The sequence below is a fragment of the Sphaeramia orbicularis genome, chromosome 11, assembly GCF_902148855.1.
Source record: "Sphaeramia orbicularis chromosome 11, fSphaOr1.1, whole genome shotgun sequence".
Classification (NCBI taxonomy): domain Eukaryota; kingdom Metazoa; phylum Chordata; class Actinopteri; order Kurtiformes; family Apogonidae; genus Sphaeramia; species Sphaeramia orbicularis.
Window position 1 is genome coordinate 17,385,127 of NC_043967.1, and position 27,751 is coordinate 17,412,877.

General features: G+C 36.9%; 1 protein-coding gene across 1 annotated transcript in view; it reads left to right on the forward strand.

Moving 5' to 3' along the window:
* Positions 1–27,751, forward strand: part of gabbr1b (gamma-aminobutyric acid (GABA) B receptor, 1b) — a 325,006-nt gene that overhangs the window by 278,697 nt on the left and 18,558 nt on the right. The window contains exons 16-21 of the mRNA XM_030147671.1: positions 1,338–1,488; positions 8,829–8,961; positions 15,481–15,597; positions 20,684–20,794; positions 23,543–23,636; positions 24,696–24,823. Of these exons, the coding sequence (XP_030003531.1) occupies positions 1,338–1,488; positions 8,829–8,961; positions 15,481–15,597; positions 20,684–20,794; positions 23,543–23,636; positions 24,696–24,823 (734 nt within the window). The remainder of the gene's footprint in view (positions 1–1,337; positions 1,489–8,828; positions 8,962–15,480; positions 15,598–20,683; positions 20,795–23,542; positions 23,637–24,695; positions 24,824–27,751) is intronic.

The following is a 27,751-nucleotide window of genomic DNA, read 5'->3' on the forward strand; positions in this document are numbered from 1 at the left end:
CGGTACTGATTTTTAAACTGATATGTAAAGCACTTTGTGCTACAGTTTTTCATGTATGAAAAGCGCTATATAAATAAAGATTATTATTATTATTATTATTATTATTATAAATTATGCAAATTACGATCAATAATGAATCGGCTGCGTCCGGTGCGTTTTGGATCTAATCAGCAATCGGTCGGATGTTATCGAGCGGTTTCCTGCAGGATTCTTCAAATATTATAAAAACGACACGAAATACTGAAACACGGCCAAATTCTGTGGCACTTTTAAGGCTTATTAGCCCCTTAACTGTCTGGCACTTAAAGAGTTAACATCCTTTTTTGCACATTTTAACATCTTAGTGTGTTTTTAACATCCTTTTTGCACATTTTAACAGCTTACTGTGTTTTTAACATCCTTTTTTGCACATTTTAACATCTTGTGTGTTTTAACATCTTTTAAATAGATTTTAACATGTGTGTATGTTTTTTAACATCTCTTTTAACACATCTTAACATCTTTGTGTGTTTTTAACTTTTCAAACTTTGGTGCTTAGTTTCAATATGACGCCGGAGTTTACACGGTCGCTGTCGTCAGCTAGCACCTCTTTGCAAATAACACACTGTGGCAGCGGAGCATCATCAGGACCAATACATGAAAAGCCAAACTTTAAATAATCAGGGTCATACTTCTTCTATTTTCTGCTCGCCCCAGACTCTGTGTCCTCTCTCACTTTCACTTGAGGTACTAAAAATCAATGCATTTTGCCCCTCACATGTACTGGAGTTAGCTAACCAGATGTTTTCACTTTTTTTCTTTTTTATTCAGGTGTATTTTTTCTCATGCCGCCCCTCCCCTGAAGTCCTCTGGCACCCCCCAGGGGAGGCACCCCTTACACTTTGAAAACCACTGTTGTACACCCTTACAGCCACATTTTGACTTAGCTCTGTCTATCACATTAGACACATTATGCCATTCTTCATACCTAACGTTGCTTTTTAAAACTGGTAAATGGCTCATAAATGATGCAAAGTAGAGGTCAATAAATGAAATGAACCAAACAGTGGAAAGTTGTGTAGTTCTGACGGTGATCTGAGCATTAAATGAACCTTAGTAATGGATATAAGCGTTAAGTCACTGTGTGATTTACTGCAAACTTTAATGGAACACTGGAGGCTGAGGCTGGGTGCTGCTCTGATAAGCCAAGTGGTCAGAGCAAACAGTGGGAAGCATTTAGCTTTTCTGCTCTACTAATTCCAAGTTCTCCTCAGATGTTCCCATTCCAGTGTCTGTGACAGTCTCCTCAAACGCCTCATTGTCCTCTCTTTTGTTTTGCTCTGTGTTCTTTATTTTAGGCTCAGGCCCCCCTGCAGACCAGACGGTGGTCATTGAGGAGTTTCGATACCTGTCTCAGAAACTCTTCGTGTCTGTTTCCGTCTTCGCCGGGTTGGGAATCCTGCTGGGAATCGTCTGTCTCACCTTCAACATCTACAACAGCAATGTCAGGTACAACAAGTCACCTTTACTACACAACCATCAAAACTCATCTCACTTACAGCCCCGCTAATCGATATTTTTGAATAATTAATGTGTTGAATTAATATGTGTATTGTGAAAAGGTTTTTATCTGCCTTAACCTGAACTTTATTTCTTTTTTTTCAGCTCATTATTTTAATGTTTTGGCCAGTGTTGGGCAAATTACTTTTAATAAGTAATTAGTTATAGTTACTAGTTACTTTCCCCAAAAAAATAATTAAATTAGTAACTGAATTACTCCTTCATTAATGTAATTGGTTAAAAGGGAAATTAATTATTGCGTTACTTTTTTGAAAAACCTTCAAATATGTAAAAGAAAACAGATTTTTGAGTGTTTTTCACGGGCCCGTTTCATAGAGTAGAACAGCACAGATGGTACTTCATTTAACTTCATACTTATTGTAGTGTGAACAAAATTAAAGACATTATCCCTGAAATAATAAAGCAGTGTCATCTTTTGTGGGTTCTACTGCCTCTCCCTCTTATTCTTTGGCAAATTTGAGTTAAGGAAGACAAGTGAGCTCACTTTTGCATCTTGAGGTGACTTCTCTGATAATATTAGTCCTGTCTTAGAGAAAATATTCATTCAGATGGAACAGATGTTCCCACTAAACGGAGCTACTTAACCATGACTTTGGTAAGGCTGGGCTCCACCGGGGCCTGGCTTTTCCACCACATAAGGGGATCTGCATTTATAGGAAGAAGATGCTCCTCTAGTTAATCCCACATCTTCATTTTTGTCAGTCACTCGCGTTCAAGTGAGTGGGGTGTGCTGCAGACAACTCAAACTTGGGGATGTCATTAGTCGTTCACGTGAAGGCAGCGTGGACAGCTCAGACTCATGGGGCACACAGGTGAAGCATGAAGACAGTGTGGGCAATTTGAATATAAGAACGGGTCGCAACTGCGAATCGGTTCTTATCATTCACTTAAAAGAGCCGTTCAAAAGAATAATGAACTCCTGCTGAACTTGAGCCCGGAATGCACTTTAAATTGGCACTTTACTGCTGTGAACTTTAGAAATAAAAGTTTTTAGTTATTTATAGGTAATTTGGGGGGGTATTGTTATTGCTATTTTGTATCAGTATTTTATTATTTTTATAATTTTATCAGTAATTTATACTATTTACTAAATGCTGCTGACAGTCGGGGACCTGAGTACAATGTTTCATTTCTGTGTATTTTTTATATGCTGAAATGACAAATAAACTTGAATCTGAATCTGAATCTGAAAAGAGTTGACTCGTCTGCGAAACGTCACACCTCTAGTGCCTGGCTGAGCAAGTCAGGATGGATAACAGCTGTTAGATATCAGTGCATAGTAACGCGCCACATTCACAGCCAGTAATGGTAACAGCATCATAACATTTCAAATAGTAATTAATTACATTACCTGTTACTGGAAAACAATGACGCTGTTAGTAACGCCGTTCTTCCCAGCACAGGTTTTGACTCGCAGACATATAAGTTATAAGCCTTGTTTCTAGCAGCAGCTGTGTACAGTGATAACCATACGTTAGATTACCTGCTCAGCACCAAATCACAGACAAACACAGGTGATGTGTATGTGTGTAGACCATTATCGCTCTGTATAGGCAGTATACCTATAAACAGTTGCTGTGGTGAATAAAATGAAAGCAAAATGTGTGTTGATGATGTGCCGTGCAGGCGTTTAGTGATGCAGGAGTGAAACCCAACACGCAACACTAAATCAAAGCCAACGCCATTTTTTCCCCATAACAGGAATACACTGTGAGAAATAGGGGTCAAAACACACAGCCCTCATTCTGTGCAGAAATACACTGGCCTAGGCGAACATGAAGCTGCAGCTGTCTGAGCTAGATAAATCCAGTCGGTATCTTTCAAAGCTGCAGTCTACTGAGCAAGATTCTGTTTTTGTTTTGCATGTTGTTTTGGTTTGTTAAGAAAGATTCCACCTGTCGAGAACCTGCAGAAGGAAGAATGATAAGATAGAGTCCTTTCTTCGCCTGCAAAAATTGTTTTTGCACAGAGTGCCTAAGAAATACATATAATGGCCTGCAGATGATCCATCACCTAGTTAATTGTCAGAGTCAATGCACCAAAATGGAATTCCATAGAGATATCCTTAGTATACCTTTCAAGTGTCATAAATATCAATACAGTCATTTGTGAGTCGTGCTGTTCACAAAAGGACACACACTCCTTGTCAAAGTAACAGTTTTCAATTGTATTGAAATCAATAAGTCTTTAGTCCTGACAACAATAATAATGTTGTGTGTGAAAATGAAAAGAATATGTATAGAAGTGTGACTGATGTGTGTATGTAGTTGCAGCCATTTGTGCCAAAACTATTATTTTCTTGTGTTGGATGAAGATGACAGCTATCCAGTTATATTCAATATAATATTGTGGATTTCATCAATGTTATAATTAAATGAAACAGTTCATTTAGCCAGGAGTGGATATATGAGATAATATGCCTTTTAGTCACAAAGCCTGAGAAGACCTGCCTGATAAACACAAGTTAAAATGTTAATCAGACTAGTGTGAGAGATGGACACACACACTGAGGTATGGTGCATGATCAGTGTTCATGCCCCTCCATGATAACCAGAATGAAACCTAACAGTAGACAGACTCTCACTAGTTATATAAGACAAAAGCTTATGTAATGGATTAGTGTATTTATCAAGATATTTCATACAGAGGCCAAGATACAGGGTTTGTACGGGTGCTTGAAATTCTTAAAAATGCTCGAATTTTAGTAAAATTGCTTGAAAGTGCCAGTAATTCTACATCTATGATGTGATTTATTTATTTGTTTTTAATATTAACTCTACCAGGTTAGATGCCAAGCCAAAGCTACTTTACAGAGAGGTAATACATTTTTAAAAATACAACTTTATGTCAAAAAATTAGCGGGTGTTCTCAGGTCGACTCCAGGCACAGTTTTATCTTAATCTTTGTCTCGGTGTCAATGTGTCTGAAGAGCGCCAAGTGGCCTCCCCTTTTTTTTGGGATAAAACTTTGTGTTCCCCTTTAACCCCTAAGGACCCAGTGTTACTTTTGTGTCAGTTCTCTTTTAACCTTCCTTAAGTGATTTATCACCATTTATTGTAATATTATCTTCTGTATTTTGTGGGGGTTTTTTCAGTGAAAATCTGGTATTTTCCAACATTTAATTTACTGATCATGTAGATGTTCATAAAAGTTCAGAGTACAGTTGATGGTTATTATATTATAAACAGAGAAACCTGAAGAAAAAGTCACTTTTTCAGTCAAATCTATCTTTAACTGAACATAAACCAAGTGTTTTCAGTCACTGTCATTTGGTTTTCCATTGATTTTACTGGTAAATTAACGTTGTAGGAGATGATGGTGTTTCCACGTTTACTACAGAGCCTCTGAACGTCCAAATGGGTCATATCTGATGACCATGAAAAGATGACAAACTGCATTTTATACCAATTATTTACATATATTGATAGGATTAGTGGATCAGCAGGTATTAAACCCTTACATCAGTGGATGTTTTGGTATTTATGGGGTTATTTCTAAACTTTTTGCTATCATGAAACATAATTTTAGATGTTTATAGCATAATACAATGTACATTGTGGTAAAAAGTAAAAACAATAATCAGTATATGTATTCCTGTAGATATATATTTTATTCCAGGGATAAGGTGCTGTCCTGGACAAACTTAAAAGTGCTTGAATTTGACCTTGAAAAATGTGTACGAACCCTGAAGAAAACAGTTCATTCTAAAGCAATTACAAGGAAACAAACCAAAAAAAGACACCTAGCTATGAACTTGATAGATAGATAGATAGATAGATAGATAGATAGATAGATAGATAGATAGATAGATAGATAGATAGATAGATAGATAGATAGATAGATAGATAGATAGATAGATAGATAGATAGATAGATAGATAGATAGATAGATAGATAGATACCAAGTGTTCATGCTTGTATTTATTTATGAGTTATAATTAGGACATCATTATACTTACGCCCACAACAGCATTAGCCTGCTCTTCATTGGTGTACTGAATAATAAACTATATAAATTACTAACCATATAAATTACTAAAACTAATAAATTAAGATACTAAACTCAAGGTGAGATTCTAGTCTTTTAGTATGTATGTATCACGCTTGAATTTTTGCAGCTTTTGATAACAGCTAACACTGGTGAAGATGAACAAATTTCCCTTCTGTTTTGTTTTTGTGAAGTATCTGCCTATAAAAGGGAGGCCAATTAGGAGGGAAAAAGGCTCATTAAATGTAAAAAGACACATTTAATAGGAAAGCTTCTATCAATATGAGATGTGATGAACCTTTACAGTGCTCTATGTGTGTGCTGAGGGTAAGTAAAAAGTCTATATATGAGGCAAACGGATAGATCCAGACACAGTGCGCTTTCTATTTCTGACAGACAGCTAATATTCCAGGGCGGCTGACAGTCTGACTCTGACAGCAGGAAGATGACAGTGAGGAGCTTTGTGTGTCTGTTTGTATGTGCACTGGGAGATAGAGCCTTTGACAGACAGAAATATCCATCTGTGCATGACACTGCCTGTGTGGGTGTACGTGTATTTTAACACGTCTGTGCATTTTTAAAATTTCCTTTTTTATTGTTACCCAAAGCAGCTTTTTTTTTGTTTTATTATGTGTGCAGCCATGCATTCCTTGCTTTATGAGAAGGTAAATCTCTTTACACATCACTCGTAGGGACATAATGCACATAACATAAATCATTAAATGTGACAGATGAGACTCGTTTTAAGGTTACATTAGAGTTAGGTTCAGTTAAGGTTAATATGAATGTCTCCTAAACACGTGGAGACATTATACATTATAGACATATGTGAGTGAATGGGGATGTAAATCTGTCACTGGACTGAGCTACAGGGACAATTCAAGGACCCCACAATGTAAATCATTAAAGGTCAGAGTTAAGACTTGTTTTAAAGATAAAAACTCACACACTTTAAAGGAGTGATGTTTTGCTTTTTTAAATGGAATTATGCATTTTAAATCATTTCCCTGTGGTCTACATAAACTGTAAATGCTATACTTGGGTCTGAATTCTTTATTAATTCAACTCCACAGGTCCATCTTCAACCCTATTTGTGAGCAATGACACCAGAAAGGTTGTTTTTAGCTCTGGTCCTTTAAATGCAAATGAGCCACTTCATGCCCCACCCCCTCCAGGTTGTTGGCTGTGCTGCTCTGTCCCATTCAACCAACAACTGAACATATTTGGTAATCAGCTCGAAGTTTGGACATATTTTCAGCATAGACTACAACCGCTGCTGCTGCTGATAAACAATTATGTCATACTCAGAAAAATGTTCATCAGAAGTCTTGACCTTATATGTACAAATTTCATGATGTAACTAGTTATAGACGTAACAAATTAAGCAGGAATTAAAACACGTTGTAGAAATCCACTCGATTTTTGCCAAAATGAATGTAAACATAGCTTTGCAGCACCTGGGGGGTTCAAATTCAAACTTTTGGAACTATTAGGGTCCAAATACACAAATAAATGAACCAAAGACTAATAAAAGTGGGTTTAACAAAATATGAGTCCTTTAAAACTAATATTAAATGTTGAGTGAACAGATGCAAGAAGTAAAACTTAAATTAAACCTGGAAAAAATGAAATTAGTGGAATTGTCTAGTACACACCAACCCTTAAAGACCCAAAACTATTTTTGCTGTGACTTCCAAATGATGTTTTTCTTCACATTTGACCATTCCTTAGTGATTTATCACCATTTATTACCATATTAACCTATGTATGTTGAATTTTTCAGTGAAAAATAGGTATTGTCCGTTAATTCATTTAGTGACCAACAATTTATCATTAACTGAATGTAAAACCGGAGCACTGTCATCTGTCAAACTCCATGGGTTTTACTGGTGAATCAGTGTCGCAGAAGATGATGGTGTTTCCATGTTCACTACGAAGCCTCTGAATGTCAAAATGAGTCATATCTGATGTCAATGAAAAGCTGAGAAACTTTATTTTAAGAATCTTGATTTGTCAAGCTATTGTACACTGTTGCCCATAAAGTTGGAATAAAATATTTTTACCTCTTCTCATGAAATGATTGTGACAGTGTGATTCATCCTTGATACAAGGACTCAGTATGTAATCATAGCAACTGGTCAGAGGTGATTACTGGTGTGTATGAATAGGAATGAAAAGAAGAATGTGTCTGAAAACTAAATGATCCCACCTTTACGGGCCACAGTGTATATGTGGACATGCTACATAGACTGAAACTGACCCTTTGTATTTAACCCATCTCTAGCTGAAAATGCAGGAACACACCACACACTAGGGAGCAAATGGAAGATTAAGTTCCCTTAATAAGACATGAGCCCACCTGAAAGCATCATTTGTGAAACACTGGGGGTCTGTTTTTATGTATCTTCATCAGGTATCAAGTATTATTCTACCGCTGATTAATGTCTTCTGTTGTAATAGTGCTTTATGCTGTGCCTTACCGGTAAAATGAAGGTCAAAATGAAGAACACATTGAAAAATGACCACGAATCCTTCAATGAATGCTTTTCCTCTACATGTATGACGCACTACTAATGCACTTTAATAGAGATACAGACATTCTTGGACACATTACTGGAAAGGTTGAAGTTAAAAAAAGCAACCTTTTTTTTTTACACCATCCAGTGAAGCTACAAATATATATATACAAGAACAATCATCATGAATAATATTTGGATTTGATTTTCATTTCAAAATCCCCAAAGAAAGACTTGTTTATCATTTTATTGCTCTGAAAAACTGTTAGTGAAAAACACTGTGTCCATCTCTTCACCCATGTGATGCCAAAAACACACAGTGGGGGCTATGATTCATCTGTTTAACCATCCCTATTATTCATATTCCTATTAATAGAAATAAAGTACAGTTCACATAGTGGTGGGGTGTGAAGTGAAGAAGTGAAAACATTAAAATCAGTGTCATTTAAGGAGTAACCACCTGAACCCACTGAATATTAATGGATGTTTAACTGTCAAGTGACAAGTGAGTGATAAAAACAATGAAGTGGAATCTGGTTCAAGTGTTATTATCAGTTTAAGTGTTCGTATTTCTGCACCCTTAGGTTAAGGTTGCATTAACAGGTTGACATATACAGCACTTAAAGTGTCATTTAAGGTCCCAGTGGAGTCAAATTAGAAAGAACAGTTATCTTCATTTCCCTTGTGGGGATCATTTTGTGGGTATGTTGATACATAGTTCTGTCTTTTGTAATGATTTTCTGTTTTGTTTGTTTGTTTTTGCAGATACATACAGAACTCCCAGCCCTACCTGAACAACATGACCGCGGTGGGCTGCATGATGGCTCTGGCTGCTGTCTTCCCTCTGGGCATTGATGGTCTTCATGTCCACAGGAGGCAGTTTCCTGTTGTCTGCCAGGTAAATTCTGAAAGTTGCACCCTAGTTTACATTTAACAAACCAGAACTGAAATAGACCATGATCATTATCTCTACTGGCCTCTGTGTTCAGGGAGTAAAACAAAACCCCTCTCATTCCCACTGCAGTACATGTTCAAACAGACTGTCAGGACTCATTTTCATATAGCATGCACATCTATGGGAGGTATGTGTTTAATTCAAATGTCTGTACAGGTTTTTTTTCATTACCTCAGAGCCCATAACTAAACACAATTTTCTATTAAGTGATGGACAATAAATCGCACCTGAAACACAGAAACAAGACAAGTTAAGACATCTGTCCTTTAGCACTTAACTGTATTGTGAAACACACAAAAAATGCCAAGTAAAGTCCCCTGAATGTACCTAAGCAAAATGGTAAGCACTTTCCACTGGACAGACTGCAGTGATTAATACAGTGGTTTCCAACCTTTTTTGCCTTGTGACCCCATTTTAACATCATAAATTTCTGGCAACCCCAGACATTCAAAACAGAGACTATTTTTTTTGGGCTAAAATTATTATTTTTTGATCATGTAATAGTTTGCTATACTATGTTGCAAATAAATGTTAATTTTAGATGACATTTAGTCTATATAATGTATATTATTATGGATGGAGGCAGAACAGCCAGGTGTAGATTACTGCACAAAGTGAGAATTTGATTTTCCTTGGTCAGGATATGTACAGTCCGTCCAGCTTGGATTTACAAGGCTGACAGTTAATACTGAACAAACAAGAACTCAAACTATGAATTATGAAAGAGCTGTAGCATCTGAAACTGACCACAATGAACATTTGACAGATAAACAGTACCACAGTGCTTCAGTTTCAGCTTCACAGTTTGTCATGTTTTTTATGGATTGTGATTGTCCCTCTAAACTCACCATACATTTTTTATTTCTAAATTGTTTTTTGTTTTGTTTTGTTTTTTTTTATCAAATAATAGAAATTTCAGGTGACCCCATTCGAATTACAGGCCACCCCACGTGGGGTCCAAAGTTGAAAGACACTGGATTAATATGTTTCTGGAAATGAATTCTTTAAGTGATGCAGTAGCTTCTCATGTGTTATTTCTAATTTCTGATTAAACTTATTTAACCCATAAAGGCAAGGCAAGGCGGATTTATTTGTATAGCACAATTCATACATCAGACAATTCACAGTGCTTTACAAAAATGGAAAAGAGACAGGTTAAAAACACATAATTACAATTAAAACATTATCAATAAAACATAAATAATAATTAATTAAAACAAAGTAAAAGGTCAGAGTGCAGATAGAACCCTTTCAGTTGTTCTGTGCACAGTTGAACAGCTGTTTTCAGCCTGGACTTAAACATTGTCACAGTAGAGGTCTGTCTCACATCATCAGGAAGACTGTTCCAGAGTTTAGCTGCATAGAACGGAAACGCAGCTTCACCCTGTTTAGTCCTGACTCTGGGCACCAGCAAAAGACCAGTCCATGAGGTTCTCAGGGTCTGAGATGGTTCATATGGGACCAACATGTCACAGATGTACTTTGGTGCTAGACCATGGACAGACTTATAAACGAGCAGAGCTGTTTTAAAGTCTATTCTCTGAGCCACAGGAAGCCACAGGAAAGACCCAAACATCCACCACTGACCAAAACCATCTAGTGATGTAAACTGTTTGATACCTGTTGATCCACAAATTCTATCAATACGTGTAAATAATTAGTGTAAAATACAGTTTTTCATCTTTTCATGGTCATCAGATATGACCCTTTTGGACGTTCACAGGCTCCGTAGTGAACATGGAACACTGTCATCTTCTACAACACTGATTCACCTGTAAAACCCATGGAGTTGGATCAATGACAGTGGATGGAAACACTGGGTTCAGTAAATTATATATTTTGCTTTTAAAGTCACTTTTTCTTCAGTTTTCTCTATTTTTATATGATAACCTTTGAATTTACTCTAAGTTTTCATGAGTATCTTAATTAAATATAGGAAATTAAATATAGGAAAATACATGATTTACACTGAAAAATGCAAAATACAGAGGATAATATTAGAATAATTTATGATAAATCAATTAAGAAAGGTTAAATATAGAGAAAAATTCATTCTAGAACTGCCACAAATGTAGCACTGGGTGTTTATGGGTTAAACTTTACACACCAGTCTGACTATCATCAATACAAAATCCTAGCAAAAAAAATGAATGCAACTCTGGACAGAAATGAATGTTGTGACATTAACTGTGATACCGCATAAGCATTGTGTGGCGTAAAGGATGTCATAGTGAATGCATCCTGTAATCACAAATATTAGGTTTTGGACTTTTATTTTGGCCAGAAAGTAAGTAATTGGTTGAGAAACAATAAACAATATAATCTGGCAAAACATTCAACGTAATTATAATCTTATTTATAATTCACCTTGCCTAAAAATATTATACTTAATGGACTAATTCTCCAACCTTGCTGACCTGTGGACTTCACAGTACCCACAGTTACAGTGTGGTGGACCTTGGGGCATGTTCCCAGTAAGTCGCTGAGTTCTTAGGGTTGTTCTAATGTCAAATCCAGAAGAGGCCGAGGGCTCTAGTGCTGACATTTTGAGCCCTTATGACCACTTTCGGTAAATCCACAAACTTTACCCGAGGGAATTCCTCATAGTTCAGTGTTGTGCCATTAAACATGAACTTACCAGGAACAACTTGAAGCTGTTTTGCCACTATTTAGACAGAAACACTGCTTTAACAAGAATTTAAGATGACTTATAAAAGCCTTAAAGGAATGCAGAAACGTGACTTCGCAATTCACCAAGCATTTGTTTTCATTTTCCTTTAATTTTGCTGGTTTAAAAAAACAGTAAATTCATTATTTAACCTCTTGTCTACATAAAAGAGCCTGAGCAGCTTCCATATGAGTCAGTCCAATTGCTTGGGGGGAGTAGTAGTCATCAAAGTAATGACAAGTGAAGTGTAGTAAAGTGCTGCCCCTTTCCATTGTGTATCAACTCAAGCCCAGACCAGCTGACAGTCAGAGCAGGGTTTACTGATCAGGGTTTAAGTCCTGGACTGGGACTGGACCAGTGTCTGCCCCCTTCATCTCCTATTTTTCTGCCTAATGAGAATGAATTAAATGATATTCTTCCAGCAGGAGTCACTGTTATGCATCAAATTGCGTATCAGTGAATATCATATCACAAATTATTCTGAAATCAAGTCTTAAATAATTTTACTGGCTTATGCTGAAGCTTTAAATCAAACAGGTCTTCATCAGCGGATGTTACCGATAGGTCTCCTGATGCCCCTATGAAGAAGATCCCATTTGGGATTTTTTTGTATTAAAGCAAGTGAACAGTAAAGGCATTAACACTCATGTAGCTTTAGCACCTAACAGTCCACAGTATGACCAGGCATGGTGTCAGAGGGTGTAATGTACTCTTTAGAGGTGTTGACAGCCTGTCATGACATGTCACAGCTTCAATCTCCACAGCTCCAGTTACTGCTGTACTGAATGTGTAAAGGAAGGGAAAGGATGAGATCTGCAAGCAAATAGTAGTCTGGTGTTAGCAGATGCAGACCGTATAAGCTGGTAAAGTTCTGTTAAGGTTCAAGGTGCTGCACCTTGTAATTTTGACAACTAGAGGGAGAGAGACTACAAGGTAAACAATAAGAAAAACGCTCCAAAAGACACGGGGGTTCAGAAAAGAGGAAAAGAAACTTGTGGCTGCATTGTAGGAAATGTATGTTAGGTTTAACCATGTCTAACAACAAAAATCTCTGCCCCTGCTTTTCTGATTTTTGCTGTTGTATTTTTTTTTCCCTCTCTGTATTGATTTCCTACTGGTATTTTACACAGTAGTCAATAACAAATCCATAGTTTCATGGAGAGTTTGGCTGTTTGCCCAACAAATAGACATCAACAACAGCAATAAGAGTCCAATCCCTCCCTCTTTTCAGGTACGAAAAAGCAGGTTAACAGTAGATACACAGAAATATTCTGTATAACCTGCTGAACAGAAACCTTCCCCACTTATCCACATGAAACCACACATAAACAAAACCACAAATATTCTATGGGATTTCCACCGGCCCACATCTAATTTTTTTGGGTGGCTTTCTATTCAGCTGCTCTATAAAGGGTTTCCAGGTCTTTTCATTGGGTCCATTAGCAAAAATCTAATCTTTTCATGTTAATGTCATTTAATATATCCTTACACTAAATATTGTGGGGTTATTTTTGGCAAGATGATGCTTCCAATGAAGTAAAATAAGTCATAAAATGAGCAAAGAAGTGAAAGCTAAGGCAAACAGACAAGGTATCATGTGGATATCCAGGTATAGCTGTGAGACGTTTAGAGCTAAGATTAATTTCAGTGACGTAGATTCTTCCAACTTGTGAAACTCCAGCAGGACCAAACATGTGAGTGTGGGTGTGATTAGCTGGTGACTTATTGTACCTGTTATACCTGTCATGTATGTCTGGGTTAAATTTAGCTGTGTCATCCATTATTAAAAGAGGGTCTTACATTGTTATGAGCCATGCCTGGCATAAAGCTGATCATACGGTGTGGGCATATCGGTTTCCTGTTCCCAAATCTGCCTCAGTTGGGTCGTTGGGTTACAGTTAATGGAGTCAGTGGAGTCATAATTCTAGAAATAGAGCATTTCTAGGTAGAGCCTAAAACTAGAAATGAGTGTGTTTAGGACTCTGGAGGATGATCAGTAAATGCAGGTACTGTTTTTAAGTTACCCATGGTATACAGTCGCAGAAAAAATTATTAGACCATCCTTGTTTTCTTCAATGTCTTGTTCATTTTAATGCCTGGTACAACTAAAGGTACATTTGTTTGGACAAATATAATGATAACAACAAAAATAGCTCATAAGAGTTTCATTTCAGCGCTGACATCTATCCATTTTCCATGTTTTCTTGATAATAACCAAAATCACTTGAGTTCTCACATCAATATCTATAGCATTGTACTGACAAAAACAGTTCTTTTAGGCATTCCATGTTTTCTTTTCTGTCTGTTTTAGTCACATGATACACACAGGAGACAGTACTTGATTGCATAACCATTGTTTTTGATGACTTTTTACGGTCTAATATTTTTTTTTCCATTACTGTAGTCCCTTTGCAAGGAAAATAGAATAGTGAATTCATTCGTTTTCCAAACCTCTTAATCCTCGAGAGTCTCTGGGACGCTGGAGTCACCAGTTCATCAAAGGGCTACTGCAACAGATTACCAGTTTCGGTTGTTTACTGTTGTTTAGTAAGGTAAAAAAAAAAAAAAAACATCCTCTAGAAAACACATTCTGCTTTATTCTTTTGTAGCACTGCCTATGACTTCCTCTGAGAATCACCACTCAGTGAAACTCAATACCAGATCATATCAGGAGTCCAGTCAATAACTTTGTGTGTAAACTGATAAATCTGCTAAAAGTTACTCCATTCTATCACCATACACTCTTCCAAATTTTCTATTTGAACCTGTATTGTGTTCATTTTCCCTGCAAATACCCTTGCTTTTGGTGTGTATCATATCCTCATTGTACTGACAAGCTGTTTGTGATGCATGGTAATTAGTCTTGGATGGTTTTATCTCTTTAGTTTATGGTGTAGTTGTGTTTTGTATGTGAAGGCTTTAATTAGGAGCTGTCAGGGGAGTGCAGATGAAAATGACCCTTAAGGCTAACTCTGGTACAGTGCATTAAATTGTAACATTTATTTTTAATATTGCACACGGTCCCTTAGAATGAAATAAATAAAACAATAAAATACTACGAGCACAATCTAGATAATGATGCTGGATATATTAAAAAATTGATACCTGGAGAAACAATCCATTATCTCCTTACTGAGATAATGGATCTACATACTGTACATATTAAATTAATATGAGGTGGAAACAGGTCTTGAAATCCAGGAATGCTTCTTTACATTTTCTGTTATAATAAAACTACTGTCCTGTCACTGATCTCCTTCATTAGTAATGACATGATCTGAGAAAGTGCCTGAATTATATTCACACCAGAATAGTTTTTTATATAGTTTTCATTGCGACAAAAACACGGTTAAACAGTCATGACTTTACTTATGGGACATCACACAACCACAGTCAATAAACTGAGCCCTTCTAGTGTTTTAACAGTTGAGAGGAAAGTTTCGATTTTATTATTGGCTTCACAGTTTCAGCGGACATCCTAATAAAATGTCATACTCAGATACACAATGACCTTCTCCACCTGGAATTAAACTTTGATTTAAAGTCAAACACTTCTCTGGTCATTTCATTGTTCATTCTCCACAGCGGAGGCAGACTTGTACTATGACTGCTGCATTACCGAGGACTCAATAGAAGAGAGACGGTCATTTTCATTTCAAGGTCACTTCTGAAAGGCTATTAAATTCAAATAGGGCTTAATGATGGAGAGTGACTGAGGAGCTGATTTGATTCATTTATTTGATATATTAATCTGTTTAATTATGAACCCTTTCATTTCTGTTCTTCTCCGGCAGTTCCGCCTGTGGTTGCTCGGTCTGGGCTTCAGCCTCGCGTACGGCAGCATGTTCACCAAGATCTGGTGGGTCCACACTGTCTTCACCAAGAAGGATGAGAAGAAGGATAAAAGGAAGGTAAATGTGACGGGAATTTGAAGCTGTGGATTAACAAGAGTGAACAATTAAGTCTGCCGTGAGCTCTCGTGCCAAGTCAAGATGGGGGTTTGGCTTTACGCTTGTTAATCGTCATCTGCTTCAAGGGCATGCTGCAGAGCTCGAGATGAAGTATTCCCCAACGGAGTGTTATCTTTTTACATTTACTCACTCCCTTACTCCTGTAGCTGGCCCACAGAGAAAGAGCTGGCCTACTGCTTGCCCTTGAGCATTGTGTAGCATCTATTTGTCATGCTGCCTGGCTGCTGAACTCTTCCAATTGGTCCCGGTGGTGAAAGGCCTCCCCTTGTTCCTCATGGTCTATCCCCCCTCCTGCCGGTGCTGTCTAATGTGTGGAAAAGGACATGTCAGATAGGACGTCTCAGAGCGGACACTCCCGCTGTGAGGCAGAAGAAGAAGAAGAAGAGTCCTCCCGGCAGAGAAATGCAGCCCATTACTGCATATTTATGAATATCCTTAGTTGGAGAAAGCCTATCAAGCAGGATTATTTTATCGAGGACTCTGTCAAAAGTGATTGAGTTCACTTTAGCTCGTTTAATGCCTGTGCTGCTGCCTCCGCTGTGGCCTCCTCTCTCTGGAGGGGTGGGGGGGCTATGCTTGCAGATTTAATATCAAAATCCAAGGCAGTCCCCTGTGTGAGCACGCTCAGTGTTTCTGTCTTTATCTATTGTGCTTTGACAGCATCTGCCACTATAACCGCTTCCCAGCAGTCAGCTGTGGGTTTAATGGCTAACATGAGATCAGTTGTTATGAGCGTTTCTGTAACGGAGGAGATGTCGCACACTTTAACGACCCTATTACCACACTGAAAACTCTGAAAATCAGCAGCGATGTTTTTGTAATGTCTAATGTTGAGACTTTTAAACCTCTTCCTTTGTGTGACAGTCTATGGTACATAAGTTTTGTGGTTAAAGCTATGGGTGCAGATTTTGTGCAGTGCTTCTGTACAACACGCTGTAAGGAAAAGGCTTGCTGCTTGTGTATATCCATGGTACAGCTGCTACAGAGATACCACAAGGTTCAAGGTTCGAGGTTACTTGATTTAAACCCATAGGTAGATTTGTTTTGCAGACAGTAATTGCATTTGGCAATACAACAAAACACACTTTGAACCTGTTAGGCAGGTACATGATCGAGTGTCAAGATAAAAAGTGCTCAGTGCTCCACCATTCATCAATAGAGCAGCATGGATAAGTAAAAGGATAAAATAAATAAATAAGATCAAATAAATAAAAACAAGATGCAATAAAACACAATAAAAACCTCAAGAAGATAAAAACAGTTTCTGGGATAAAAACCAGGATAAGAACATGAAATTTAAAAATTACAAGTCACAATAATAATACATAGAGCAAAGAGCAAGAAATGTAACTAGTTAGCATGTGCAGCAGATTTCTGTTCTCTTTGTATCTTCTATAAGTATACAGTAGATAAAGATGATGCCATGAAGTAGCCATTGCAGAGTAATGCAAACTGTATCGCATAATGCAGTTCCATAGCAAGAAAAACAATGTAATATACTCAGTCAGAATGATAGATTAAATGTATACAGGGTTCCTGCAGGGTCTTAAAAAGTCTTAAAAGTCTTGAATTTACAAATCTACATTTAATGCCTTAAAAAAGTCTTAAAAAGGTGTTAAATTTGATATGGTACTTCTTAAGTTATGTTGCCATAAACTTGTTGGCTGTATTGTGTTTAAATGTGTCTGTTAAATGTCCAAGCTGCAAAGAAAGTAACATTGGTTGACTCAATTCCACCAGTTCCAACCTGACAGTTTAGACTGAAATTAGGAACCCATTAACGCTAACTTTTCAGCCCCCAGTCAGAAATGACTGAACGGTGGGAATCAAGGCATTGGAGTAAATAAATATATTTTCCTAAATTCTAGGAGTCACAAATTTTTTGCCAGTATGGCCGTGAAGTAGACATTAAATTCTGTTCTAAGTAGTCTTAAAAAGGTATTTAAAGGTCTTAAATTTAATTAAACTAAACTAAAACTTGTAGGAATCCTGTGTATAGGCAACTGCTATTGAGTAAACAAACAATTGATATGCTCATGATCTAGATTCTATTGATATTTTCCTTTGTTGTTTGCATTTTCTGTCATTTAAAGGTTCAGTATCTTTTGCAGCCTCTAGTGTTGATGTTGCAGATTGCAACCAACTGACTAGCCTTACCCACCTCACAGTGACACCTAAAAATGTGAAAGGTTCACATTAGAGCTAGTGTTTGGTTTGTCCGTTATGGATTTTTTTTTATTACGGGAGAGATAATAACTGAAATTCACACTCAAATGTAGTAGATGATGGTATTGTACCTTAAAGCTGGATGCCACCTGTTATAAAATGGAAAAAAGGATTAGGAAGTTTGTGGGATAGACTCCATGAAAGGCAATCTGTTCCCTCTATAGACACAAACATCTCTTACTAAAGTAACAAAAATGTTTATTTTCATGTAATTATACCCAAATAGGAAACATGTTGTGAATATTAAATCCCCCCTCTGCAGTCGGACAACCCATAAATCTTACCCATTGGACCTTTAAGGCTTATCTGGCAGCAACAGCCAAAGAGGGATGTTCATCTTGTTGTCAGGTGTTGCAGATGCTAGTAGAGATGAGTTTGGCTGTTAACCATGATTATACATCTCCATCTGGCAAAGAAGCTCTCAGGAAATGAGGTCATTTACACCCTGAGCACTGTGTCCAAAAACATACACAGTACTGTTCATTCACACCAAAGTATCTATAGCAACATTACAAGCACATATTCACCGGTCCAGATGAAATAATCAGGGACAGAGGTGAGATTTTATATGATGTATATGATGTAACTAACTATGTCATTAATGATATTTTACATTTTTTCAGACCTGTAAATTTTCTTAGAAGAAACTGAAAAAAATTAAGCCTAAAAAATGATAGCTAGTAAGCATAGTAGAATCCATTGTTTGGGACTAGCATTGCATTCCTTTAAGGGTAAGCACAGTTAAAACAGATATGCTTTGCCTAAAAGTTTACTGAAAAAGTTTTGCATGTGCATGTGAAGTTTGTGGTGGGAACTGGTTGGGTTTTGACATCAGTTGACATCATTTATAAGCTAACTGTTGCTTATGTACGCTTAAAGAGCTGTAGATGAACAGAAGAAGGAACAGTGTTTAGTGTTTTGTATAGAAACCAGGGTATTGTGACTGTAAACATGGATGTAGGCGACAGAGACAGGCATTAGCTTTGTCATGGAGCTGAAGTTAGAGCAAACATCAAATCAAAAACACAAACTTCACAAGTACACAAACGTGTGCAAGTCTTCCATGTAGAACAGGGGTGTCAATCTCATTTTAGTCCTGGGGCCACATTCAGCCCAATATGATCTCAAGTGGGCCAGACCAGTAAAATAATTGCAGTGAATAAAGTAAAATTAAATTATGATAATGTTAACATCTACAAAAATCAGAATAACATGAACAACTGGAAACGTCTTATGAAAAACAACTGCAATTTTAATAATATTATGCCTCAGATTATCAGTTTATCCTTTACATGTGCGTTACAACTTACATTACAGTTACAAATACACAAAACATTTAATAACAGGCAGCATATTGGTAAAATTGCATTTATTTATCTTGAGGCATTTCAGGTTATTCACATTTTTTTTATAAAATAACAGTTTTTTAATATAAACATTTTCATGTAATTTTACTGTTTTACACTAAAACAAAGAGAAAATTTGCTGTTTTCATTATTTATAGGTTTAATATGGTAGTATTTTACTGGTCTGACCTACTTGATATCTAATTGGTCTGTATGTGGAATCTGAATTAAAATGATTTTGACATCCTCGATTGTTAATATCTTCAGTGTCATTTTTGTATTTCACAAATCCATCCTACGGGCCAGACTGGATCCTTTGGCGGGCCTGGCCACATGTTTGACACCTGTGATGTAGAACCTTTAAAAGTATGACTGTTGCTTCCATATTTTACAGTCCCTTGAATTAATGTTAATGTAAATGAATGGGATCCACAGAACACTTCAAACACTAGTGTGACCCTAAGGAGCAGTCAGACCACACTTCACCTGCTGTAATCTACTCTTGGAGTTCTCTAAAGCACTTGTAAAAGCATAATTAGACTGAACTCTGCACTAAACTAAACAGGCAGTTCTCTTCCCAAGAAGAAACGAGCGTGTCTCTTCCGTTTCACTTGGACATGAATGGAACTGGAGGTCTACTGTATGTGCAGGCTGATCCAATAGGACTGTGTAATTCCTGCTGATGCTGGACAGCACTGCTTGAGGGCTCTGGATAGTCAGTTCACATCCCCCCTCTTCTACATGCCTGGCCATAGCAATGCTTTCTAATGAGGGCTAGCAACCTTTGGGAACGGATAAGATGCCTCAGAAAAGTGGGACAGAAACATGCTATTTAAAGTAGAAACACTGGAAGAGCAGATGATCACTTATCACACAGAATGCTCAACATTTCCCAGCTTCCACACACTGACAAAGGGTGGAGATAGAAAGAGAATCAGCAAAGGAAAATGAGAGCAACTGTAAGTGTGATGGTGGTGATGAACAGTGCAAATCATTATCTTCAGAAGAGATGGATCAGATCCCAGCGCTGCCTTTGTACAGTTCTCCATATACACTCCAGTAGAATAACCACAAAGCTTTGATCTTGTGGAATAATGCAACAACATCAATAGTCATTTTATAGTTTTGGAGCCTTTCCCACAAAAGCCTTCTTTCTTTAAAGTGGAATAATAAAGGAACACCTTTATTTATCGACTGAGTCAGGGAGCGGTGTGCTCTCATCAGTATGGCCTCTTTGTCTCTCTTTTCCTGTCATGGCCCAGTGCTCTGAGGGCAGATTGAATTGGCCTCAGTTAGTGATGGATCATTGTTTTCTCGTTCAGCTTAGGCTAGTCTATTTGTGGCTTCATAAATCCCTCCCTTACAAAATCAGAAAAAGAGGATTTGTGAGGATTTTTTTTTTGCATCATCTCTCGCTATGCTGCTGTAGTGACCACCACCCCCCTGTTTCCCAGCAGCACCTGGAGCCATGGAAACTCTACGCTACTGTGGGCGTTCTCCTTGGCATCGACATCCTATCCCTGATGATCTGGCAGATTGTGGATCCGTTACATATCACAGTGGAGGTATAATCACCGACCTATTTTACCTATTGATTTATCACACTCCAAGAAATTAGGGTTCAAAAGTTACTTTTACCTTCATTTTTTTCTTAAAGGGTCTGCTCAAGCGGTAACACATGGACACATATGATGTTCAGCAGTCTCTGTCATGTAAGCAGAGTTACTTATATACGTGTATTATACATATTTGAGTGGGTATTTATAAGCACTTTAACATTATGTATAACAGCATTTGGTGAGATAAAATTTTTAGGTGAAAAATGTCAAATTACTGCACAGACATACATTTTTTAAGCTTTAAGCAAAGTTGTAAATAACACTATGTTAGTATTAAATACATTAAATAAAGCATTGGGATTATATCTGGCTTGTTTTAAAAGAAATAGTCAACATTTTGGGTGATGCATTCTATGATAAAGAGTTGTCCATGTGTTACTATGGCAACCTGTCCATGTGTTACCACATTCTCATGTCAATAAAACAGAGGCTTTTCAATATTTTATTCCAAAATTTATTTTCAGTATAGTTGAACATAATATCTAAAAGGTTTTGTCCTACTTGTTATCAATTTCTGGTGAGAACTGCATGTTTTGAATGTTTGTGTACACCTTAAAAAATTGATGTCTGTTTCAGGTCCATGTGTTAGCCTACTGAGCAGTAATTTGACATTTTTCACCTAAAAGTTTTATCTCCCCAAATTTTGTTATACATAATGTTAAAGTGCTTATAAATACCTACTCAAATATGTATAATGGACAAATGGACATCATTTTTTTAAACTTGATGTAAACATTCAAAACATGTGGTTCTCAACAGAAATTGATATCAAGTAGGACAAAACCTTTTAGATGTTATGTTCAACTTTGCTGAAAATAAATTTTGGAGAAAAATATTAAGAAGTCTGTTTTATTGACATGAGAATGTGGAAACATGTGGACGGGTTGCTATAGTAACATGTGGATGACTCTTTACCATTGTATGCATCACCCAAAATGTATCAAAAGATCATTACTTTCTGAAAGTTTCACTCAAATATCTGAATTATAAGTAACTTGAAAATTAAAAATTGATATTTTGTGGTAACATGTGGACAGGGCCTTTTAAGCAACTTACAAATGTTCAAACTCATAAATATTAATAATATTCACAAAATAATGAAAATCTAATGCTTGAAACTTACCAAATAATCTATATAATCAACAGACTGAATACAGTTTCAAATTTTTTTGAAATGATTTTAGTGTCCAATTCGAGCTATGGCTGTGGTGTAAAAAGTACAATTGATAAAATCAATTGTTTTTTTCTATAAGTTGTATTTTAAAAAGGATAACAGTTCCATAAAATAGAGATCGTTAGCTAAAAAATGAGCCCACTTGATAAATGATTGACTTTTCATGTTGACGTTCACTTTCGCTTGATCAGACCCATATAGAAAATGGAGCATGTATTACTGTGAAAATTAAAATTCTTCCGATATTTACTCTCTAGTTAACCTGATTACATTTAAAGCCTACCTCTGATCAATCAGTTAAAAATCTCCAAATATTTGTATTCTTTTACTCTTTCAATATTTTCACCGGCAGGCATGAATGACTAATAAATCAGTATTGCATTGACCATGATTTAGATATAGACATGATTTTTAGCATCAAATTCCAGCTATGGCTATGGTGTAAAAAGTACAATTGATAAAATCGGTTGTAACTTTTTTTCTACTTGTGGTATTTTAAATTCCATAAAATAGAGATCTTTAGAAAAAAAAATGAGCCCACTTGATAAATGATGTGTGAAAATTTACCTTTTCATGTTGAAGTTCACTTTCGCTTGATCGGACCCTAAAGTGCATTGATCAAGTAAAAAAAAAACTGATCATTTCACTGTCACATTATTGTCTTGTTGTAATAAGATTGAATGTGAAATTGCCTTTTCTTAGTAGTCAAACAGTTTTCAACAATTTAAACTGCACCAGAGCTCAAACTAGTGATAGAAGAAGGTACTGAACACATAAGCATCTATTTGAGCTGTAAATTAAATAATATGGCTGTGCTCTAATGAGACACATCTGCTGTGGTGATAACATGGGTATTATTTACCAGTTTAATACAAGTTTAATACAGTCATGTGTGTTTCATGGGTTGGCAGTGGCTCCACATAACAACTACTGTTTGAGTTAACATTGTATTCATTGTTTTTTTGGTTTTTTTTCACACTTTTGCCAACATGACATTACCACTCAACCTCTCCCTCATTTCCTCATCCCCCAGCGCTCCGGCTTTTCTATCTTAACTGGAAATGGAGCTAAATGATAAAGCTCTGGACTCCTTATGGGGATTTCAGAGGGGAAAAGTCCTCCACTGCTGCTATAAACACATACTAATTCTGTATCACTCTACATTTTTCTCTGACCTACGGATGAAAGGCAATAACACAAGTTGATTATTTTGTCTACACTGGAATCAGCAAATATGTAATTTAACATTTCATTTATAATTTTATATATAACATTTGATTTAATAAGTAATGATTGTAACTGAGTTAAGTAATTATTAGATGATTGAAGTTATTGATAATGTAGTTTCTTTAAGGATGAATTCATTTTGTGCTCAAAAGGAAAATTACATTTAAATGAAATAAATTAGTTTTGATACAGTTTCAGCAGCTGCAGGTTTAAATGAGTTAGTGTTGTGGAATGGGTGGAATTCATACCATGATGCATGTGTGGAGCTGATTTGTATCTTGTGTTTTCATCAGAAATTCACCAGGGAAGCCCCCAAAGGAGACTTGGATGTTCTGATCCAGCCTTTACTGGAGCACTGCAGCTCAGAGAAGATGAACACCTGGCTGGGTGAGAGAAATATCCCAAATCATTTAACACTTAATGGTGCCATTTCAGGGATATTTAATTACAAATAATCCCTCTTGATTTTAGTTTTATTTGCTTTATTTCCGTTCAGTGTTTTGAGAAAACCACAGGGTGTATAAAAAAATATATATATATACATTTTGAAAAATTACCCCCAGTTCCGCATTTGATAATTTTTGGAATTTTCTTTTATGGACGTCAGTAGGTAGGGGATTGGTGGATATTTGTCCAAATTTACAGACCCAAGTTTTCATGCATGAGTGAGCAGGGGCAAATTGCGCAATTTAAGTTAAAACTAGTTTGCGTGAAGTAGCGATGGGATTTAAATCCAATCAAAGGTCATTGGAGGTTGGCACTCCCCAGATTCCAGCACCTGTCTGCACATGAGAATGCATGTTACAATAACAGGATGGCTGCAACCTGGGAAGTGGAGATCCATCCTGCCATACTTATCTTTCCGTATCTCCCTCCATCCCATTTCCACGCCTAAACAAGTTGAATTAACTTTGAAAGGCAGGAACAGCTGCCATGGGTAAAGAAATGAAATTGACATGGTGGCCGAAGTGTTAATACTGTAACCTGGCAATTTTGTGGAAAACAAGATGGATGCCCATTGTCTCCTCCCATGACCTTTGATTGGATTTAAATCCCACCGCTACTTCGCACAAACCAGTTTTAACTTGGATTGCGCAATTTGCCCCTGCCCACTCATGCATGAAAACCTGGGTCTGTAAATTTGGACAAATATCCACCAATCCCCTACCTACTGACATCCATTAAAGAAAATTCCAAAAATTATCAAATGTAGAACTGGGGATAAGTTTGTTTTTTTTGATACACCCTATACAAACGAAAAATTGCACTGACCTAAGCTGGCTTTTAGATACAACTGTGTGATGAAATAAACAGTTTCTGCACAGTTTACACCACTGACAAATCACAATAAGTCAATGTTTGCTGCAGGTAAACTGAGTGAGTCACTGTAGGACCTCTAAGGGACATAAGGGGCCATACTAACAGTTTCCATCTTGCCTCCTGCAGGTGTGGTGTATGGTTATAAAGGCTTGCTGCTGCTGCTCGGCATCTTCCTGGCTTATGAGACCAAGTCCATCTCCACAGAGAAGATCAATGACCACCGCGCCGTGGGCATGGCCATCTATAATGTTGCTGTGAGTTCAATGTGTCTTACTGTGTTTGACACTTCATACAGATGGAAAGGCTACACATGTTGAAAGAATCTTAAAATGCTGTGTTCCTAATTTTTGGTATATGTCAGTAATGATCCTATAATTCCCATAATGCAAATCCAAAGATGAGAAATTATAGTAGATAATATCAACCCATAAAGACTCAGTGCTACTTTTGTGGCAGTTCCCAAATAATTTTTTCTATTTAACCTTTCTTAAATGATTTATCACCATTTATCATAATATTATCCTATTTTGCATTCAGTCAAAATCAGGTATTTTCCTGTATTTCATTTACTGATCGCTTTAATTAATCACCATGGTGAGATTACATTTGAGGGTAATTATATCAAAAACAGAGAAAACTTAAAGGGGTCATATTTTGCTAAACCCACTTTTATTAGACTTTGCTTCATTTATTTGTGTATTTGGACCCTAATAGTTCCAAAAGTTTGAATTTGAACCCTCCAGGTGATGCAAAGCTATCTTTAGATTCATTTTGGCAAAAATCGAGTGGATTTCTACAACCTGTTTAAATTCCTGCTTAATTTGTTACATCTATAACTAGTTACATCACGAAATTTGCACATATAAGGTCAGACTTCCGACGAACATTTCTCTGAGTATGACATAATTGTTTGTCAGCAGCAGCGGTTGTAGTCCATACTGAAAATATGTCCAAACTTTGAGCTGATTACCAAATATGTTCAGTTGCTGGTTGAACTGGACAGAGCAGCACAACCAACAACCTGGAGGGGGTGGGGCATAAAGTGGCTCATATTTGCATTTAAAGGGCCAGTGCTCAAAACGACCTTTCTGGTGTCATTACTCAGAAATAGGGTTGAAGATGGACCTGTGGAGTTGAATTAATGAAGAATTCAGAGCCAAGCATAGCATTTACAGTTTATGTAGACCACAGGGAAATGTTTTAAAATACATAATTCCATTAAAAAAAAACTAAATATCACTCCTTTAAGAAAAAGTGACTTTTTCAGTAACATATGTCATTAACTTAAGGTAAAAACAAATGTCTCCATTCATGGTCATTGATCCAACTCCATGGGTTTTACAGATGAATCAATGTTGTAGATGACGGTGTTTCCATGTTCACTACAGAGCCTCTGAATGTCCAAATGGGTCATATCTGACGACCATGAAAAGAAGACAAATTCTTTTTTTACCTGAATTATTTTAACATATTGATAGGATTAGTGGTTCCAAAGTTATTAAACATTTTAGATCAGTAGTTATGGTGGATATTTGGGTCTTTATGGGTTAATATATATTATTTGTTTGGGGTTCTTTCCTGTGACATCTCAAAGGCTATGCATCTACATGCCTCTTACGATCAAATTTCACTGGTAACAAGATCCCATTAAATTTATACTGCGTTTATACTCTTACTCAGACGGTCCTCTGAGAAACACTGCAATGCAAAATAGTATTCATTCACCAGAGTACAAACTAATACAACAGGGCACTCGCTTCACCTGCATTCATGAATAAATGTGAAAACAAAATGTTCCAGCGGCCTGTCTATATATATTCACCAGGCAAAAGGGCTGATTTGTGTGGCTACAGCTGTTGTCAGCCACGTTAATGTGTTTTTCAGTCTTGTGCTTCTGTGCCGACTCTGTGTTAGTCTGGAGATTTGGTCTTTCACTTCCAATCCTTCTCCAGCGCAGCCTCGCTCAGCGGGCATGTCCAGTCCGTCTTTGACCCGGCCTTCGATGTTTGTCACGCTCTGCTGAGGAAGTTCTACCGTTGATGCTGGCGAGACTCACCTCCAGCCCAGTTATCTGTCTTAAATGAGGCCACAGCTGGCCAATGGGCCTCTGCAGTCCTAAATAATGACACCGCCGCGTGCTGCACAAGGCTCTGCAGCATCACCACGACGCACACAGACCTGCTTTGACAGGGCTGAGATATACGCTCATCATCAGGCATAAAGTCACATGTCGAAGACCCTCGCAGACACATTCTACTGTGAGCTGCTTATTTATTTTCTTACATGAAGCCTTTCTCTTCAGGTGTCTGCTGCCTGAAAGGGAATGTGAAAACATTTCTAAAGCCAAATTGGTGTGTCAGAAATAGGTTGACAGCTGTAGCACACACACCATACAGAGAAATGATGTGGCTGAAACAGAGCAGCAGACATGTGAATGAATGTATTCAACTGATGGATGGTTCAAATATCACACACATCATGTTAGATTCACACTTCAACTTTACAATGCATCTTTTATCCATCAAAAAAGAGTTTATCCTGTGGCCATACAGACACATAAAACAAATTATGGCTGGTAAAACTGGAAAGACTATGCTGTCCTTCAAGCATTAAATTAGCTTCATAACATTCTAGTCGATCTGACTCCTGTTTTAATAAATTGTTCATCTGAGGCTCTGTCATAGCAGGAAGAACTGTCTCATGTATCAAGTAGTTGTTACAAATAAGAATCAGAATTTCTCCAGAGCCTGTACCAAATAACATCTGGGAAGGAAACAAGGCAATGATGCTCAACAGTTTCACATTCGGATGTTTAACTGTATCTGCAAATGTTAAGAGTCTGGAAAAAACTATGATCTTCATTTGTTTATCACTGCTTCTACATTTATTCATTAACTCTGTTTTCGGTTCCGATCCCTTGTCATATCACAGTAACAGCAGGATTTTCACAATTATTTTCAACAATATATTAGTGTGAAAATGAGGCACAAATGAGGTGAACAGATTCCTTAACCCATAAAGAGCCAGTACTACTCTACAAATGAATTTTTCTCTATATATAACCGTTTTTAAGTGATTTATGTCCATTTATTGTAATATTGTCCTCTATATTTTAAGTTTGTTTTTTTTTTTCAGTGAAAATTATGCATTTTCCTATATTTAATTTACTGATCAGGTAGATG